At 41.9% G+C, this 17,701-nt stretch overlaps 1 protein-coding gene across 1 annotated transcript; it reads right to left on the bottom strand.

Annotated features, from left to right (window-relative positions):
• Positions 1-1,952: 1,952 nt before the first annotated feature.
• LOC141113353 (probable serine/threonine-protein kinase DDB_G0277449) lies at positions 1,953-15,464 on the bottom strand. Its single transcript, XM_073606414.1, has 7 exons — positions 14,994-15,464; positions 4,118-4,279; positions 3,856-3,947; positions 2,826-3,027; positions 2,460-2,738; positions 2,212-2,340; positions 1,953-2,108 (listed from the first exon to the last, which is right to left on the bottom strand). Exons 1-7 carry the CDS (start codon positions 15,462-15,464, stop codon positions 1,953-1,955), a joined length of 1,491 nt encoding a protein of 496 aa, XP_073462515.1.
• Between the last annotated feature and the right edge of the window lie 2,237 nt (positions 15,465-17,701).

The following is a 17,701-nucleotide window of genomic DNA, read 5'->3' as shown; positions in this document are numbered from 1 at the left end:
ATGGCTTCCCAGCTGTCCCATTTTTATTATTTAAATAGACACGATAAACTTCACTATTCCACATTGGTATGCACATCTGCGACAGATGTGGTGGCCCACCCATTTCAGATACTTTTCTGTAAACACAGGGGGGTGTCCCGTTCCGGGGGTGGGCGTCACATGTTAAAACACCATAGCAGAATTTGGTAGCGCGCACTCACCACTATAGGGGCTCCCCCTATAAATGCCCACACACCACTCTGGGATAACCCTCAGCTCCCTGAACTATTGACTATTCCAGACTATAAATTGTGGATAATTTATAAAGTCATTTACCTCTCCCAGATCATTTCTGGAGGTGCAGTTAAAACATTCCAGACCCTGAAGGAGGACTTTGCTCTTCCTAACCATATGTTTTTCCGTTACCTCCAAGTCCGCCACGCTCTCCAGTCTCAATTTAATGACTCCATCCCCAGCCTAGAAGTAGTGATCTTCGCAGACATGGCCTTAGGTGACGACCCTAAAAAGTTGATCTCTAACCTTTACAATCATCTCCTCTTACCCTCAGCCACCACCCATACACAACACCTAAAAGCCAAATAGGAGGCTGACACTGGCGAAATAAACGACGAACAGTGGGGGGAAATACTGGCGACCTGCACAAAAGTATCTCCTAAACTGTCAGACCGCCTCACCCACCTTTATATCCTTCATAGGTCATACCTTACCCCTGCACGAATCCTTAAATATAAGCCGGACACTGACTCAGCCTGTCCTTGCTGCGGTGGCACTCCTAGCACTTTTTACCATCTCAAATGGTATTGCCCGTCTATCCAGCGCTATTGGTTACAAATAGTCAAATTCCTCCACGACTGCATGGGCTCCCCTCTAACACTATGCCCACGTCAATGCCTGCTTGGCCTCCTCCCCGTTCCAGAAGAGGAAAAATACCTGTCAATATTCTTGCAGGAAACCCTCTTTACTGCCAGAATGCAGATAGCTCAATTGTGGCTTCAGCCTACCTCCCCTACCACACAGCAATGGAAGAGAGCTGTGAATCTTACCCTCCCTTACAAGAAGGTTTTGTATACCCATCGTGGCTGCCCGGGCAAATATCATAAAATATGGGATAGGTGGATAAATGAATCCTCCACATGCACTGACTAGTGCCAAATGCTTTTTTTTCTGTTTTTTGACTTCTGTCTGCTTAGCGGAAACTGCTTTTGTTTAGACCCACTTTGTCGTAGTAAAAATGTACTTTCTATATGCATGACAATGTTCGACACTTGAATTTAAATTATAATGATGTGTCAAAAACTCTGTAAATCAGACACTATGCATAATATTGGTGCATTCTGCACCTTGTATCTTGATGTTAACAACCTGTATTGACTTTTATGCTCAATAAACTTTCCTTTTGATCAAAAAAAAAACAAAAAAAAAAACAAAAAAAAACCAATACCAGCCTCCAACCTCCCCTTTAGGTTATCAAACACATGTCTGAATAAAGCACTGGCCTCTGGCACCCCCTTATAGCCAGCCCAACACACGCCTAAAAAAATACCAGCCTCCAACATCCACTTTAGGTGATTCAACACACATCTGAATAAAATACTGGCCTCCGACCTCCTCTTATAGCCAGTCCAACACACGCCTAAAAAAATACCAGCCTCCAACCTCCCCTTTAGGTGATCCAACACATCTCTCAATAAAATACTGGCCTCTGACCTCTCCTTATAGCCAGTCCAACACACGCCTAAAAAAATACCAGCCGCCAACCTCCCCTGTAGGTGATCTAACACACGTCTGAATAAAACACTGGCCTCCGACCTCCCCTCCGCTATTCCAACACACCAGGAGACCCCCCAGGATGTCCTTGGTGTCAGGCTGGTTACATGCCTTGCACCTCTTCCATAGTGTGGGGAAAACAAAATCTATGGTCCTGCAACTTTTGCAGGGGGAGTTGATGGCACCTATGGCCTTTGTATTTCTCCCCATCCCTTGCTGGTGAAAGAGAACCCAGAATAAAGCTCCTGGTCCTCTTCTGATAATTCAGGCTTCAGTTCTTCTTCATCAGGATCTATGATTTCCTCCATCATCATCTCTGTCGTCAGGTCCATCGGTGGTAACTGTGAAGAGAAGAAACATTATTACTGAAGAATATGTACAATGATAGCCTTTCTATTTGCAATTTGTATGCACACACAGAATATAGAAGGTTTAAATACTTACTTTCTCCATGTCAAGTGGTGAGCTTACTTCCCCAGCCTTCAGTTTCACCCAGTCTACGCCGTTAAAAAATGGGTGGCTTTGCAGATATTTAACATGCATCTCTCTTAGGCTTGGTGATTTGCATAGAAGCTGTAATAATATACAAAACAATGGTTAACATTGGTGCAAAGGCAATAACTGCAATTCTTCTTTAATAAATATTAATAAAATAGCCATTTTTTGTCTGACAACAGATGGTGTTTACTTACTTTGTCCGCTATGAGGTCCATGAGATTCATGCTGAAATCTTCATTGAATCTTGGATACTGGTTGCAGATTGAGTTTGCGAGCACCTCATCGAGGTATAAACCAATGCCTAAGTCGGTGTCTGAGTCAGTGTCTGAGACGGTGTTTGAATCAGTGCCTGAGACAGTGCCTAAGACGGTGTCTGAGAAGGAGAATGGATATTCTCCAGTCGCCATCTCATAGACTATAACTCCCAGGGAGAAATAGTCAGCAGCAAATCCATATGGCATTTCCAAATAGATCTGTAGAAATATTAAAAAAAGAGTAGAATAGTAATTACTGGTTGCTTTACTGACAAGAATGGAAAAGCAAAATGATCCAATACTCACTTCTGGTGCCATGTAGGTTGGAGTGCCGACTATGGACGTCAGGGCATGAGAGGAATGCACATCCATTTCTGATAAGCCAAAATCAGCTATTCTTACATGTCCACTGCTATCGAGCAGAATGTTTTCTGGTTTGATATCCTGATGTACAATTCCCTGGTCATGAAGGGACTGCAGGCCACAGATGATCTCGGCAGTAAGGAATCTGATAGAGAGATAGAAAAGGTTGATAGAAAGCATTTTTATGGTAATCTAAGCCAGAAAATAACAAATCATTGATTCTAACACTCCAGTTATGAGGTATAGTCATGTATACTTGCAATAACTAAATTGTGTTGAAAGAAAATATTATGATAATGGCAGAATTTAGCAATACACAAAACATAGGAGTGTTTTATAGGGATATTTGACATCACTGACGAATATTTACAAATATGCTTTGTGAATTCTCACAAATTTTTTATGATAGTAAAAGTGTTCAGATATGATTGAATGAAATTGTAGTCTCTCTTAATGTATATGTTAGGCCTAAACAGAAAGCATTAAAAAAAGTTTCCCCGCTCCATCCAAAGCTACAAAAAATGTTTTACATTTACAAACAAACTTTATTGTCTGGAATCAGTCTCACTAGAAGTTTGCTATGATATGTCTGATGCCTGGGATGTCTGCTCAGTGTGTGATTGTACATGTATGGGCAGAGCTTTGATAGGACAGATGTATTGAAAGTCATACCTTTCTGCCACAATTTTGTATCTAGAACAAGCCTACACTTTGATTTAATCTATGTACTGTACCATGTTCTACCTCAATACTTATTATTATGGTACCCTATTGTCTTACCTAACATATCTTGGAAAATCCCATATGTTATTTGATCTATGTACAGTACTATATTCTACCTCCATCCCTATTGTCATGGTACCCCATTGTCTTATCTATCTCATATCTAGAACAGGGCTATACATTGATGTGCTCTATATACAGTAGTATGTTATACCCCTATTCCTATTATTATAGTACCCCACTGCCTTACCTTGTCATCCCAATAGTTAATGGTGCCCTTTTGTTTAAGAAGTTCCTCAGGTCTCCACCATTCAGGCATTCCATGATGAAGAATAAGTGATCCTGTGCAGAGGAAAGAAAGATCCAGGTTATAGAAATGATTTGCTATTTGAATCACTATGCAGCTTTGGTTAGATTGTGAGAAAGGTAGGTGTCAGTTACAGAGGAATTCTGAGAGGATAACCATTTAACACCAACCTCTTCAACAAAATAGATAGAAGGTAGAGTCCTACCTTTGTCTGAAAGGTACCGTATCCAGGAATGCAGAATGGGGTGGTACAAACTTCCTTCAGTATGTGGCTCTCGTTGAGGGCTTCTTTGTAGTCTTTGCTGTTCTTGGTCTGGATTTTGACAGCCAACGGTTCATCAGTAGAGGTGTGTGATGCCAAAACCACCTGGAGCAAACAGGGAGAGAAATTAGAGCTGAAAATTAAAGATGTTCAATGACATTTAAAACTTTATTCATGGATCCACAATAATGGTAGAATCACTATAATGGAATTTTTATCATCATAGGGTCTACAATGGTGAAACAGCTGAAATTCTGGGACCTTCTCTCACTCCTGGCTGGAGATATAAGTCAATGAAAAATCCACCAACAAAGGTGAGATCATCCCATTTCACTACAACTCATTCCTTCATGAAGAAGTTGTTCTTGAAACTAAGTTACACCACCCTGATTCCTTCTCTGTTATATAAAGTTAGACGCCTAATTAAATGTTTTAAATTAAATCAGCTAAGATGCATCAAAACAAAATATGTTTAAAATAAGTCTTACAATTAGTTTTAATTAAAAAGCAGCAACAACCTGAATATAAAAGCCTGTTCCCTGTCCCCCTGAAACAGTGGTCTCTCTCTTTGGCATATCTGTTCCTGAATCAGAGCCCAGAGCTCTCCAATCAGCTTGGAATGTGAGCTTTGATGATTGGAGAGCTCTAGCTCTGACTCATCAGGGGGCATGCTGAACCACTGTAGAGAGACCACTGCTTCCCAAGAGGCGTTGCTCTTTAACATGCTGGAAAGCGACAGGCTTTTCTATTTCGCTGCTAAAGAAAAAAATAAGTATAATCCCCTTTTGTGTTCATGGATTTATCTGAATAAAATGAAAAATATTATTTTGGGCTTTAATTTTTATGTCCAGTTCTGCAACAGCCATACAGACAGAAAAAAAAATACTTTTCTTTAAGAGAGTAGAGGGAGGGATATCTGTCTGCGTCCTTGTTGCAGATTTTCCATCAATTCTCTCTGGTGAAACCATTGTCAGCAGGACAGCAGGACAGGAAGTGAGGGGGAAATCTCTCATGTAGCCCTGGATAGTGAGCCAGACAGGGGTTCAGATCCTCTCTCACTATATCTGAACATTTTAAATCAGAGAAAATATCTGACCACTTACCTTTCCAAAATCCCCCCTTTCCGAGAAGGCTATATAATCTGAAGCCATCTAATGTCATTGGGATGATCCCCTTAGTGCTGGGGCACTGATGGTCACTTTTTGGTGGCGTCGCAATGTGGATTTCACATTTTGGTGGAATCTCAATGTAAACGTCACATGGTGGAGTCTCAATGTGGACTCCACATGTTGGTGGAGTCTCAATGTGGACTCCACATGTTGGTGGAGTCTCAATGTGGACTTCACATGTTGGTGGAGTCTCAATGTGGACGTCACATGTTGGTGGAGTCTCAATGTGGACTTCACATGTTGGTGGAGTCTCAATGTGGACTCCACATGTTGGTGGAGTCTTAATGTGGACTCCACATGTTGGTGGAGTCTCAATGTGGACTCCACATGTTGGTGGAGTCTCAATGTGGACTCCACATGTTGGTGGAGTCTCAATGTGGACTCCACATGTTGGTGGAGTCTCAATGTGGACTTCACATCTTGGTGGAGTCTCAATGTGGACTTCACATGTTGGTGGAGTCTCGATGTGGATTTCACGTTGGGTCTCGCTCACTGGAGTAAGCCTACCATGTGAGCTGCATCTGCGATAAATACCGTGTACATCTGCAATAAAAAAAAAAGAATTGGATTTAGAACCTTCACCTACATTTGATACATTTTTCTTTGTAGAACATCAAATTCGAAATTCATTCTTCCGAAATTTGAATTTTGTATAGAATGAATTTGAATAGAAAAAATTAGAATGGAATAGAAAATAATAGGAAAGAATAAACTAGAAAAACAATAGAACAGAATAGAATAAAATATAATTCTTATTTATAAATATTTATTCTATTCTGTTCTATTGCTTTTCTAGTCTATTCTTTTCTATTCTATTCTATTTTAATCTTTTCTATACAAATTCGATTTCATTCTATACGAAATTCGAATTTCGGAAAATGGTTATATATATATATAATATTTATATTATTACATTTCTTTTCTATTATTTTCAATTCTATTCTAATCTTTTCTACTCAAATTCATTCTATACGAAATTGGAATTTTGGAAGCCATCTTCTGAAATTCGAATTTCGTATAGAATGAATTCAAATTAGAATAGAATAGAAAATAATAAAATAAAAAATAAGGAGAATACAATAGAACTAAATAGAATACAATATATATATATATATATATATATATATATATATATATATATATATTCTGAAATTCAAATTTTGTATAGAATTAATTCAAATTTAAATAGAAAATAATAGCATAAAAAAAAATAGAACAGAATAGAATAAAATATAATATTACATTTCATTATATTCTATTGTTTTTCTAGGCTATTATTTTCTATTTTCTATTTTATTCTAATCTTTTCTATTCTAATTCAAATTCATTCTATACAAAATTCAAATTTCGGAAGATGGTTTTATATATCTATGTATATATATATATAAATTCTATTCTGTTCTATTATTTTTCTATGCTACAATCAATGGGGAAAAATAGAAAATGAATCTATCAATATTCACAATACTCACCACTCCAATCCTCTGTCTTCCGGGGTGGGCCATAGACTTTATAGCCAACACCAAAGCATCCAGCGGCGGCTCTAAAGCATCTGCACAGAAAAGCTTGAGCCCGCCTAATTTTTGTGGGCTTCTTAGATAGGGTATCTGCAGGCTGTTCAATGATACCTCCTTCCATATGTGGTCTTCCAGTGGTCTGTTTATCTTTGGTGTTAATGTGATAAACAGCCTTTTTACACTGAAAAAATCTCATTCTGAAGAATAATCCAAGCACGCCTTAAGCGTGAGAGAATGAAATTACAATACAATTGAATCAAACAAAATCACTAGAATGAAACCGCAAGCAAAATATCGCCAGAGAAAAAAAACAGGTCTGCACTGTTCAGTAAACACTCTGGGACTGGCAGGATCCTACTGAGAGCATCCTTAGTGCCGGTTCACACAGGGGCGACTTGTCAGGTGACCTAGCCACCTGATAAGTCGCCTCCCATTCTGTACAATGGAACTGTTCTAATAGGAGCGACGCAAGTCGCTCCGACTTAGAAAAAGGTTCCTGTACTACTTTGGGGGCGACTTGAGGCGACTTGCATAGACTTCTATACAGAAGTCGTTTTGCAAGTCGCCGTGGAAGTCGTGTGCAGGTCGCCTCGGTGAGGCGACCTGCAAGTCGTGCCGCCCCTGTGTGAACCGGGCCTAATAAGAGGGCAGCTGATGACATCACCGTGGTTACCTGTTTGTTTTTTTTTAAATCTCTGGCACTCAGCCAAGAGTAACTGACGTTCTATTTTTAGATCTCTGGCATCCAGCCAAGAATAACTGACATGTTTCATGTGTGTTAGCTTTGTGAATTCAGCCTCTAGGCTCAATATACAGATCTCACATACCAAATGATTTTAATTTTTTATTATTAAAGTGACATTTATTTTGATTGATATTTAAAATTTACAGTTATTAGCACTGTGAATTGAGTGTTATCACTTCATATAAAGCTTTCCTATAGGTCATATATTTTAATTTCTGTCCTGCTTTTATTTTATTTTTTTATCATCTTTTAATTTATCATTACGCAAAATAATTGCCTTTTTAAATTTTTTTCTGATCCTTTCAGTATTTCTTTAGTAGTCCCAAAACCCTGCCTCCTGACATCAGTCTGAGCTCTTTTTAACCACTTCAGCCCCGGAAGGATTTGTCCCCTTCCTGACCAGAGCACTTTATGCGATTCGGCACTGCGTCGCTTTAACTGACAATTGCGCGGTCGTGCGACGTGGCTCTGAAACAAAATTTACGTCCTTTTTTTCCCACAAATAGATTTTTATTTTGGTGGTATTTGATCACCCCTGCGATTTTTATTTTTTGCGCTATAAACAAAATAAGAGCGACAATTTTGAAAAAAACGAATTATTTTTTACTTTTTGCTATATTAAATATCCCCAAAAAATACATTAAAAAACATTTTTTTCCTCAGTTTAGGCCGATACGTATTCTGCTACATATTTTTGGTAAAAAAAATGGCAATAAGCATTTATTGATTGGTTTGCGAAAAAGTTATAGCGTTTACAAAATAGGGGATAGTTTTATAGCATTTTTATTAATATTTTTTTTTTTTACTAGTTTTGGCAGCGATCAGGGATTTTTATTGTGACTGCGACATTATGGTTGACACATCGGACATTTTTGACACATTTTTGGGACCATTGTCATTTATACAGCAATCAGTGCTATAAAAATGCACTGATTCCCGGGTAAATTACACTGGCAGGGAAGGGGTTAACCACTAGGGGGTGGGGAGGGGTTAAGTGTGTCCTAGGGAAGTGATTCTAACTGTCAGGGGGATGGGCTGTGTGTGTGACGTCACTGATCTCTGCTCCCGATGACAGGGAGCAGAGATCGAGTGACACTGTCACTAGACAGAACGGGGAAATGCTATTTACACCAGCATCTCCCCGTTCGTCCTCTTAGTGAGGCGATCGCGGGTATGCCCGCGGCGATCGAGTCCGCGGGACCAGCACACGGCGGCAAATTCAAAGTAACGTACGGGTATGTTACTTTGCGCAGCCATGCCATTCTGCCGACGTAAATGTACAGGAACCGGTTAAACTCCTGTGTGCAGTCTAAGCCTACAGTCACATTACTCTGTACCAAAAAAAAAGTGTTTTCAGATGTGTTTCCATGTATTTAAAAAAAAAAAAAGGCACCAAAAATGCAAACGCGGTGCATTTTCCATTCAATTCAATGGGGAGCTGCATTTTTGGTGCAATTTTGAAAAATGCAGCAAAGATGCAGCATGCATTTCAAAACGCAATGCACCCAGTGGTGTGAAGAGACCCAAAGGGTTTAAAAGAATACATTTTTATTGAGATTTTCTTGCAAGGTAAAAACGCAGGAAAAATGCATCAGTGTGAAAGGGCCCTAAACCCAAAACAAACCTGTAATAATTAACTACTTGCCACCCACGCTATAGCCGAAAGACGGCTGCAGCGCGGGCCTTAATTGCTGGGAGGGCTTCCATGAACATCCTCCCGAGCGGTGCGCTCTGTGATCACCGAGTCTATGAGACTCGGCTGATCACAGATCCGAGTAAGGGGTCGATCCTGGTCCTGATCCTGATCCTGATCCTTGATCAGATGTCAGCCAATGACGGCTGATCACGTGATGTAAACAGAAGCTTGGTAATTGATATTTTGTTTTTCCTCACGCTGTCAGCGTGAGGGAGAAAAAAAGCCGATCACCGGCTTCTGTCAGAGGGACATCGGTCCCTCACTCAGAAAGCTGCGGTTGTGCCCACCAGTATCACCTGCCAGTGCCCACTGTGCCACCTACCAGTGCCACCTATCAGTACCCACCAGTGCCACCTACCAGTGCCCACAGTGCCACCCATCAATGCCCACCAGTGCTGCCAATCAATGCCCATCAGTGTCTAATAATCAGTGCCACAGATCAGTGCTGCCTATCAGTGTCACCTACCAGTGCCCATCAGTGTCACCCATCAGTAATCATCAGCGCCACCTATCAGAGCCGCTTATCAGTGCCACCTATTACTGCCCTTCAATGCCACCTATCAGTGCCAACCATCGGTGCCTATCAGTGCCACCTATCAGTGCCGCCTCATCAGTGCTACCTATCAGTGCCGCCTTATCATTGCCTATCAGTGCTGCCTATCAGTGCCCATCAGTGCAGCCTCATCAGCACACATCAGTGAAGGAGAAAAATTACCGGTTTTCTAAATTTTATAACAAACTACGAAACGGTTTTGTTTTTCTTTCAAAATTTCGGTCCCTTTTTGTTTTTTTTTATTTAGCAAAAAATAAAAAACCCAGCACCAATTAAATACCACCAAAAGAAAGCTCTATCTGTGTGAAAAATGTGATAAAAATTTAATTTGAGTAAACTGTAGCATGACCGCACAATTGTCATTCAAAGAGTGACAGCGCTGAAAGCTGAAAATTGTTCTGGGCAGGAAGGGGGTTTAAGTACCCAGTAAGCAAGTGGTTAAACAACAGTGCCTGTAATATGACACTATCAGAGCTGTAGACAGGAGAGGCTGATGATGCAATGTTGTATAAATATTTTTTCTTTCTCTCTCTTGCTGGCAGTTGGATGTGGTTATTTCCAGTCTTCAGCTGTAGGGGATGATGGGGACTTAACCACTTCAGCCCCGGAAGGATTTACCCCCTTCCTGACCAGAGCACTTTTTACAATTTGGCACTGCGTCGCTTTAACTGCTAATTGCGAGGTCATGCAATGCTGTACCCAAACAAAATTTGCGTTCTTTTCTTCCCACAAATAGAGCTTTCTTTTGATGGTATTTGCTCACCTCTGCGGTTTTTATTTTTTGCGCTATAAACGGAAAAACACCGAAAATTTTGAAAAAAAAATGATATTTTCTACTTTTCGTTATAAAAAAAAATCCAATAAACTAAATTTTAGTCATGCATTTAGGCCAAAATGTATTCGGCCAAATGTCTTTGGTAAAAAAAAATGTCAATAAGCGTATATTTATTGGTTTGCGCAAAAGTTATAGCGTCTACAAACTAGGGTATATTTTCTGGAATTTACACAGCTTTTAGTTTATGACTGCCTATGTCATTTCTTGAGGTGCTAAAATGGCAGGGCAGTACAACCCCCCCCCAAATGACCCCATTTTTGAAAGTAGACACCCCAAGGAAATTGCTGAGAGGCATGTTGAGCCCATTGAATATTCATTTTTTTTGTCCCAAGTGATTGAATAATGACAAAAAAAAAAAAATTACAAAAAGTTGTCACTAAATGATATATTGCTCACACAGGCCATGGGCATATGTGGAATTGCATCCAAAATACATTCAGCTGCTTCTCCTGAGTACGGGGATACCACATGTGTGGGACTTTTTGGGAGCCTAGCCGCGTACGGGGCCCAAAAAACCAATCACCGCCTTCAGGATTTCTAAGGGCGTAAATTTTTGATTTCACTCTTCACTACCTATCACAGTTTTGAAGGCCATAAAATGCCCAGATGGCACAACCCCCCCCAAATGACCCCATTTTGGAAAGTAGACACCCCAAGCTATTTGCTGAGAGGTATGTTGAGTCCATGGAATATTTTATATTTTGACACAAGTTGCGGGAAAGTAACAAATTTTTTTTTTTTTTTGCACAAAGTTGTCACTAAATGATATATTGCTCACACAGGCCATGGGCATATTTGGAATTGCACCCCAAAATACATTTAGCTGCTTCTCCTGAGTATGGGGATACCACATGTGTGGGACTTTTTGGGAGCCTAGCCACGTACGGGGCCCCGAAAACCAATCACCGCCTTCAGGATTTCTAAGGGTGTAAATTTTTGATTTCACTCTTCACTGCCTATCACAGTTTCGGAGGCCATGGAATGCCCAGGTGGCACAAACCCACCCCAAATGACCCCATTTTGGAAATTAGACACCCCAAGCTATTTGCTGAGAGGCATGGTGAGTATTTTGCAGCTCTCATTTGTTTTTGAAAATGAAGAAAGGCAAGAAAAAACATTTTTTTTTCTTTTTTCAATTTTCAAAACTTTGTAACAAAAAGTGGTCTGCAAAATACTCACTATACCTCTCAGCAAATAGCTTGGGGTGTGTACTTTCCAAAATAGGGTCATTTGGGGGGGGTTTGTGCCACCTGGGCATTCCATGGCCTCCGAAACTGTGATAGGCAGTGAAGAGTGAAATCAAAAATGTTCGCCCTTAGAAAGCCTGAAGGCGGTGCTTGGGTTTCGGGGTCCCGTACGTGGCTAGGCTCCCAAAAAGTCTCACACATGTGGTATCCCCGTACTCAGGAGAAGCAACAGAATGTATTTTGGGATGTAATTTCACATATTCCCATGGCATGTTTGAGCAATATATCATTTAGTGACAACTTGTCATGAAAAATTAAATTTTTTTTGCAAGAAAATTACTTTGAACCCCCAAACATTATATATATTTTACTTTCAAAATCTTTTATTAGTTTTTTACAAAAACAAGAAGATAAAATAAAATACAGGATTTGTATCAACATATCGTGTAACAACACTTGATAAATAACATAGCCCTGCTGGGGCTCGTGAGCTAACAGTGAAAAGGCACAGTGGGAATGTCTAATTTGTGCGTATAGGATCAATGCCTAAAACATTGTTACTGGAACAAATATAGTAGTGACCACTAAGGAGATTGACCGTTGCTAAGGGAGGCTCTAGGAGATCCCACCAGCACCCCTAAAGGGATCATGCTGTGCATAGTAGGAGCCCCCATCCTCCCCTTACCAGCGATTGTCCTAAGGCCCTAGGGATTATAATAAAAAAAATAAAAAACGTTTCATATTAATTACTGGAGACTATAACCTATCAGTGTGAACCATGAAACGAAAGACAGTTATTTGTCCCAATATAAAGGATCTTTGATCAGAAAAAACGTTACATCAATTACAGGAGAATCTGTTCTTGTGTCCCCCAGCAGATGATCCTAATCGACGAGAACTAAATCTAGAAGAGTAGAAGAGAAAGAGAGAAAGGGGGAGAGTGAGAGAGGAAGGTTAGCCGACCGTCAGGAGGGGCCCCCGCCCCACAAGTTGTCCACCTTTAGTTTTGGGGTTGGACTCCGGGTATAAGAGAGATGCCGACGAACTGTGCCCAAGGCTCCCATATAGCTTCAAATTGCGTTTTTTTGTCATCTAAGATGCTGGCTAATTTCTCCTGGGCCATAATCCATGAGATTTTATGAATTGCAGCTTTCACCGAGACTTTGGGCTGTTTCCATGCCTTAGCGATGGTGAGTTTTGCACCTAGGAGGATGAAGTGTATCAGTTTACGTGAACTCTTCGGAGTCTTGGGCAAGTTATCATTGAGAAGAGCTATGGTCGGGGATTTCGGGATTTGAATCTGTGTTGTTTTCCGTATCAGGGAGAATATCTTATCCCAGAAGGGCCTGAGTCTAGGGCATTCCCACCAGACATGAGCCATTGAGCCCAAGAGCTGACACCCCCGAAAACACTTGGGGTCAGCTGTTGGGAACATTCTGGAAAGCTTTGCAGGGGTAAGGTACCATCTTGTCATAACCTTAACACTTCCTTCGATTAAGGAAATGTTTTTAATACCTTTAAAGGCTCTGTCAAAGGAGCTTCTCCATTTAGAGGGTTCCCATTCAAAAGCAAGTTCCTTTTCCCAGTCAAGCATATAAGGAGACTTTTGGGGGTGAAGGGCAAGTGACTGGTATATGACGGAAATTCCTCCCCTCTGTTCCAATGAGCGACCACACCATAATTCATATGGCGTAAAGGCGTTGTGTGAGGGAGTTCCTCCTCTCCAAAGTTGGCAAAGAAAATGTCTTATTTGGTGGAATCTAAAACGCTCAGAGTTCGGAATTTCTAGAAGCCTGACACCTTGCTCCAAGGAAATTGGACCCTCATTCGTATAGAAATGTCCGATTCGGTACAGTCCCTTGTCCAGCCACCAACGAAAAGCCTTAATATCCAACCCAGGGGCAAAATCAGGATTATTGAAGATGTGCGCCAAAGGCAGGCATCTTGAGATCAGGGCCGTATTTTTCCTCAAGTTATCCCATAAATGAAATGATTGAGATAGAGATGGGGAGAGTATTGGGGGTCTCTGTTTGGGGGGAGTCCAGAGGAGAAAGTCCAGGGTGTATGTGGGGGCTGCCCGTCTCTCTATCTGAATCCAATCTGGCTTCTCTGCCTTAGAGTAAACTGTAGAGATTTGGGCTAGCCTGGCAGCTTGAAAGTACCAGAAGAGCTGAGGAGCCCCCATGCCACCCTGAGCTCTTGGAAGGAATAGGGTTTTTTGTTGGAATCTATGCCCTCTCCCCCCCCCCAGATGAATTTGGTGATCTTTTTTTGGAGATTGGATAAGTGTTCTTTGTTAATATTTATCGGAATGGCCCTGAAAAGGTATAGCAATCTGGGCAAGAGTGTTATCTTCACTGCATGAACTCTGCCCAACCAAGAGACCTCTCCCCTGGACCATGTTCCCAGATCAGCCGCTAATTTACGGTACATTGGTGGGAAGTTTAAGGGGTACAATTGTTCCATTTTAGCTGAAAGTTTAATTCCTAAATAGTCTATCCATTGGTCATTCCATTTAAAGTCAAAGGAGCTTTGAAGGGCGGATACAGTTTCTGTCTGCAGGGAAATGTTTAAAGCCGATGATTTAGAATAGTTGACCTTAAGGCCTGAGGTACTAGAGAAGTCTTCCAGTAGTTTGCATAAATTCGGGAGTGATGTGACAGGGGATGTTATGAAAAGGAGCATATCATCGGCGAAGAGCCCACACTTGTGGACTTGATCCCCACAGGATACACCTTGAATATTAGGGTTTGATCTAATCGCTATCGCAAGTGTTTCAATGGCCATGGCGAAAATCAGAGGGGAAAGAGGGCAGCCCTGTCTCGTCCCTCTCGCTATTTGAAGGGGTTTGGAGTATTGGCCCTGTAGTCGGATTATTGCTGCCGGGTTTGAATATAGGGATTGCAATGTCCCTAAGAAGCCTGCCCCGAAGCCCCAGCTCTCCAGAAGAGAAAAAAGGTAAGGCCATTCGATCGAGTCGAAGGCCTTATGCAAGTCTAAAGACAACAGCATTCCTGCCTGTTTGGGGCCCCCCTCCCAATTAGATTGGAGAATGGAGACAATGTCCACCGCTCTCCTAATTTGATCTGGGCCTTGCCTCCCCGGGATAAAACCAACCTGATCTTTATGGACGTACTGCTTGATAAAGGAGGCGAGACGATTGGCTAAGATTTTAGTGAGTATCTTGAGATCATTATTGATTAGGGAAATGGGCCTATAGTTCTCTACTTCTTCGTGGTTCTTATTGGGTTTGGGAATAACTGTTATGAAAGCCGTGTTCAAGTGGGGATCCATTGGGGAGCCTGTTTTCTTAGAATTGAAAAATTTTGCCATATGGGGGGCCAGTATATCCCCAAACTTTTTGTAGTAAGGGACTGACAAACCATCCGGCCCCGGGGCTGAGCCTGTCTTAAGGTTTTTGATAACTTCCCTTATCTCGTCTGAGGTGAAGGGCTCCTCCATAAGGTCCCTGCGGTCCTTAGAGAGAGAGGGCAGTTTAATATTCGAGAGGAAGGAAGTTATCGAGATGTCACTCGGTTTTTGTGTGGTCTTGTATAATTCAGAGTAGAATTCATGGAAGGCTGTCATAATTTTAGAAGGATTGGCCGTAGGGGGTTGGCCCGCTATGCGCAATTTGGGAAAAGTGTGAGAGTGGAACTTGGGGGAGAGTTTCGTGGCTAGCATTGTCCCGACTCTGTCCTTGTGGCAGTAAAATTTGGCTCCGCTCCATCTAATGTGTTTTTCGGCTTTGGCCGTTAAAGCTAAGTTGAGTTCCAATCTTATCGCGTCTAGTTTTTCGTTAAGATCTTTTGACAGAGTTTTTTTGTGTTCGATTTTTAAGGTAATAAATTTATGCTCTAGCCTATGAATGTCTATCAGCCTCTCCTTTTTGACTTTAGTGGCTAGTCTGATGAGCTCACCGCGGATCGAGGCCTTGTGGGCAGCCCACAGAGTTTTGGGGGAGATGTTTCCCACATCATTCACCCGAAAGTATTCCTTGATAGCGTCCGCTACTAACTTTGCGTTAACCGGATCCCCCAGGAGAGACTCGTTCAATCTCCAGAAAGAGCCCCCACTACGCGACAGAACATTTTTCAACGTCAGGAGGACCAGTGAATGGTCCGACCAGACCATATCTAAAATTTTAGCTTTAGAAGAGAGAGGGATGAGGTTAGTCTGAATGAGAATGTGGTCTATCCTTGCGTAGGTTTGGTGGGGGGAGGAGAAGTGTGTGAAGTCCCTGCCCGTGGGATTCAGCTCCCGCCAGATATCTACCAACCCTTGGGAGTGAATCATTTTAGCTATTCTGGTGCTTAATTTTGTGGGGCGTGTAAGTCTTCCTTTGAGAGGGTTGTTTTTGTCTAGACCATGGTCAAACGCTACATTTGAGTCCCCTACCCAAATAACTTTTCCCTCCAGGAGGGGGTTGAGAGTTGCAAATAGGTTCTGGAAGATGGTTGCTTGACCCTTGTTAGGGGCGTAATAAGAGATTATGGAGTATAGTACTCCCTCCAGAGTACCCTTTACAAGAATAAACCTGCCCTCCGGGTCTCTTAGATCAGAGATATGGTTGAATTTACTGTTTTTAGAGAAAAGCACTGCAACACCTTTGGTTTTGTTTGGCGCGTTTGCCAGATAAAAGGATGGGTAGTGAGAGTGTAGGAACTTGGGACTGTACCGAATCGGGAAGTGCGTCTCCTGTAAGAGCACTACATCTAGTTTGAGGGCTTTGTAATGATCGAAAGCTACTCTTCTTTTCCTTGGATAGTTGAGCCCTTGAGCGTTATGAGAAGCCACCCTGAGATCTAGTCCCTTAGACACTAAATCAGCCATGGGAACAGAGAGGAGAGTGATCACCGGCCCAGCAGCCACTTACCCCGTGTTGGAGTGTATTCCAAGAAAAAGTGGAGGGTTGCGGGTCCATCCCATAACTGTGTGCGGTAGGTTCCGGGGCATCCCCAGACGGCCAGCTAGGAGAGAGACAAAAGATGAGAAAGAGTGAAGGGAAGAAAGAAAGACAAGAAGATAAAAAAATAACAATAATGTCAAGGGCCCTCTAATAGGACCCGTGGAGGGTAGCGGTGTGTCTGACCGCTTAGTCTCCATTTTAAATCTTCTCTCGTTCATAGTGGGCGAGGGAAGTCTCACTCCGCGGGAGCACATTGGATTCCCTCGGAGAGAGAGGAGGCGCAAGGGTACCACCCCGGACCCTTACTTTTAAGTAACTTAGACAAGTGAATAGAACCAAAAAAATAAAGAAAAAAATGTTTGCATAACGTAGTTAAAGATCTTCATCTTATTCAGTGCAGTTTTATACTATAATCTTAAAACAATTTTAACGTTCTAGAAGATTATAAAACTGAAACAAGAGGAGCTGACAACACCAAAAATTGCGTAAAAAAAGAAAAGGAATGACCGCCAGCTCTAAACTACCTACTGCCATGCGTCTGGATCTGAAAAGAAAAATGGTTACTGAGTGCTATGAAGAGCCGAAGTATTAGTGCTCTAATTCTCAGTTCGGAGTGAAAAGAGATCTCTCTCCCGCTTCTAAAAAGCACAGGGAACTCGGGGGCAGTTCACCGTAGGCGATCCACTTCGGAGAACCTCTTCAGCAGGCGGTGTCCAGACGTTGGTGGAAATAAAGAGACCTGTGTCCGAGGCCCATATTGGGCCGTGGGGTTAGGTGTGAGAGCTTGAGCTCAATCAATGGAGGAGGGCAGTCCCGAACAGAAAAGACCGTGGGAGGTCTAGGTGTGTAAGATGAGGGTCATCAAGCCCCATTATGGGGGTCTGCCGTCCTTGCTCTCTTGGAAGGGCCCTTGGTC

Source organism: Aquarana catesbeiana, linkage group LG12, assembly GCF_042186555.1.
Source record: "Aquarana catesbeiana isolate 2022-GZ linkage group LG12, ASM4218655v1, whole genome shotgun sequence".
Lineage (NCBI taxonomy): Eukaryota > Metazoa > Chordata > Amphibia > Anura > Ranidae > Aquarana > Aquarana catesbeiana.
This window is presented reverse-complemented; position numbering and strand designations above follow the sequence as displayed.

Coding starts and splice junctions, on each gene's coding strand:
- LOC141113353 (XM_073606414.1), bottom strand. CDS start 15,464: ATGACAGCCTTCCATGAATTCTACTCTGAATTATACAAGACCACACAA. Junction 2,739..2,825: donor CAACCTACATGGCACCAGAA/GTGAGTATTGGA, acceptor ATATTTCTACAG/ATCTATTTGGAAATGCCATA. Junction 2,109..2,211: donor CACCACTTGACATGGAGAAA/GTAAGTATTTAA, acceptor TTCTCTTCACAG/TTACCACCGATGGACCTGAC.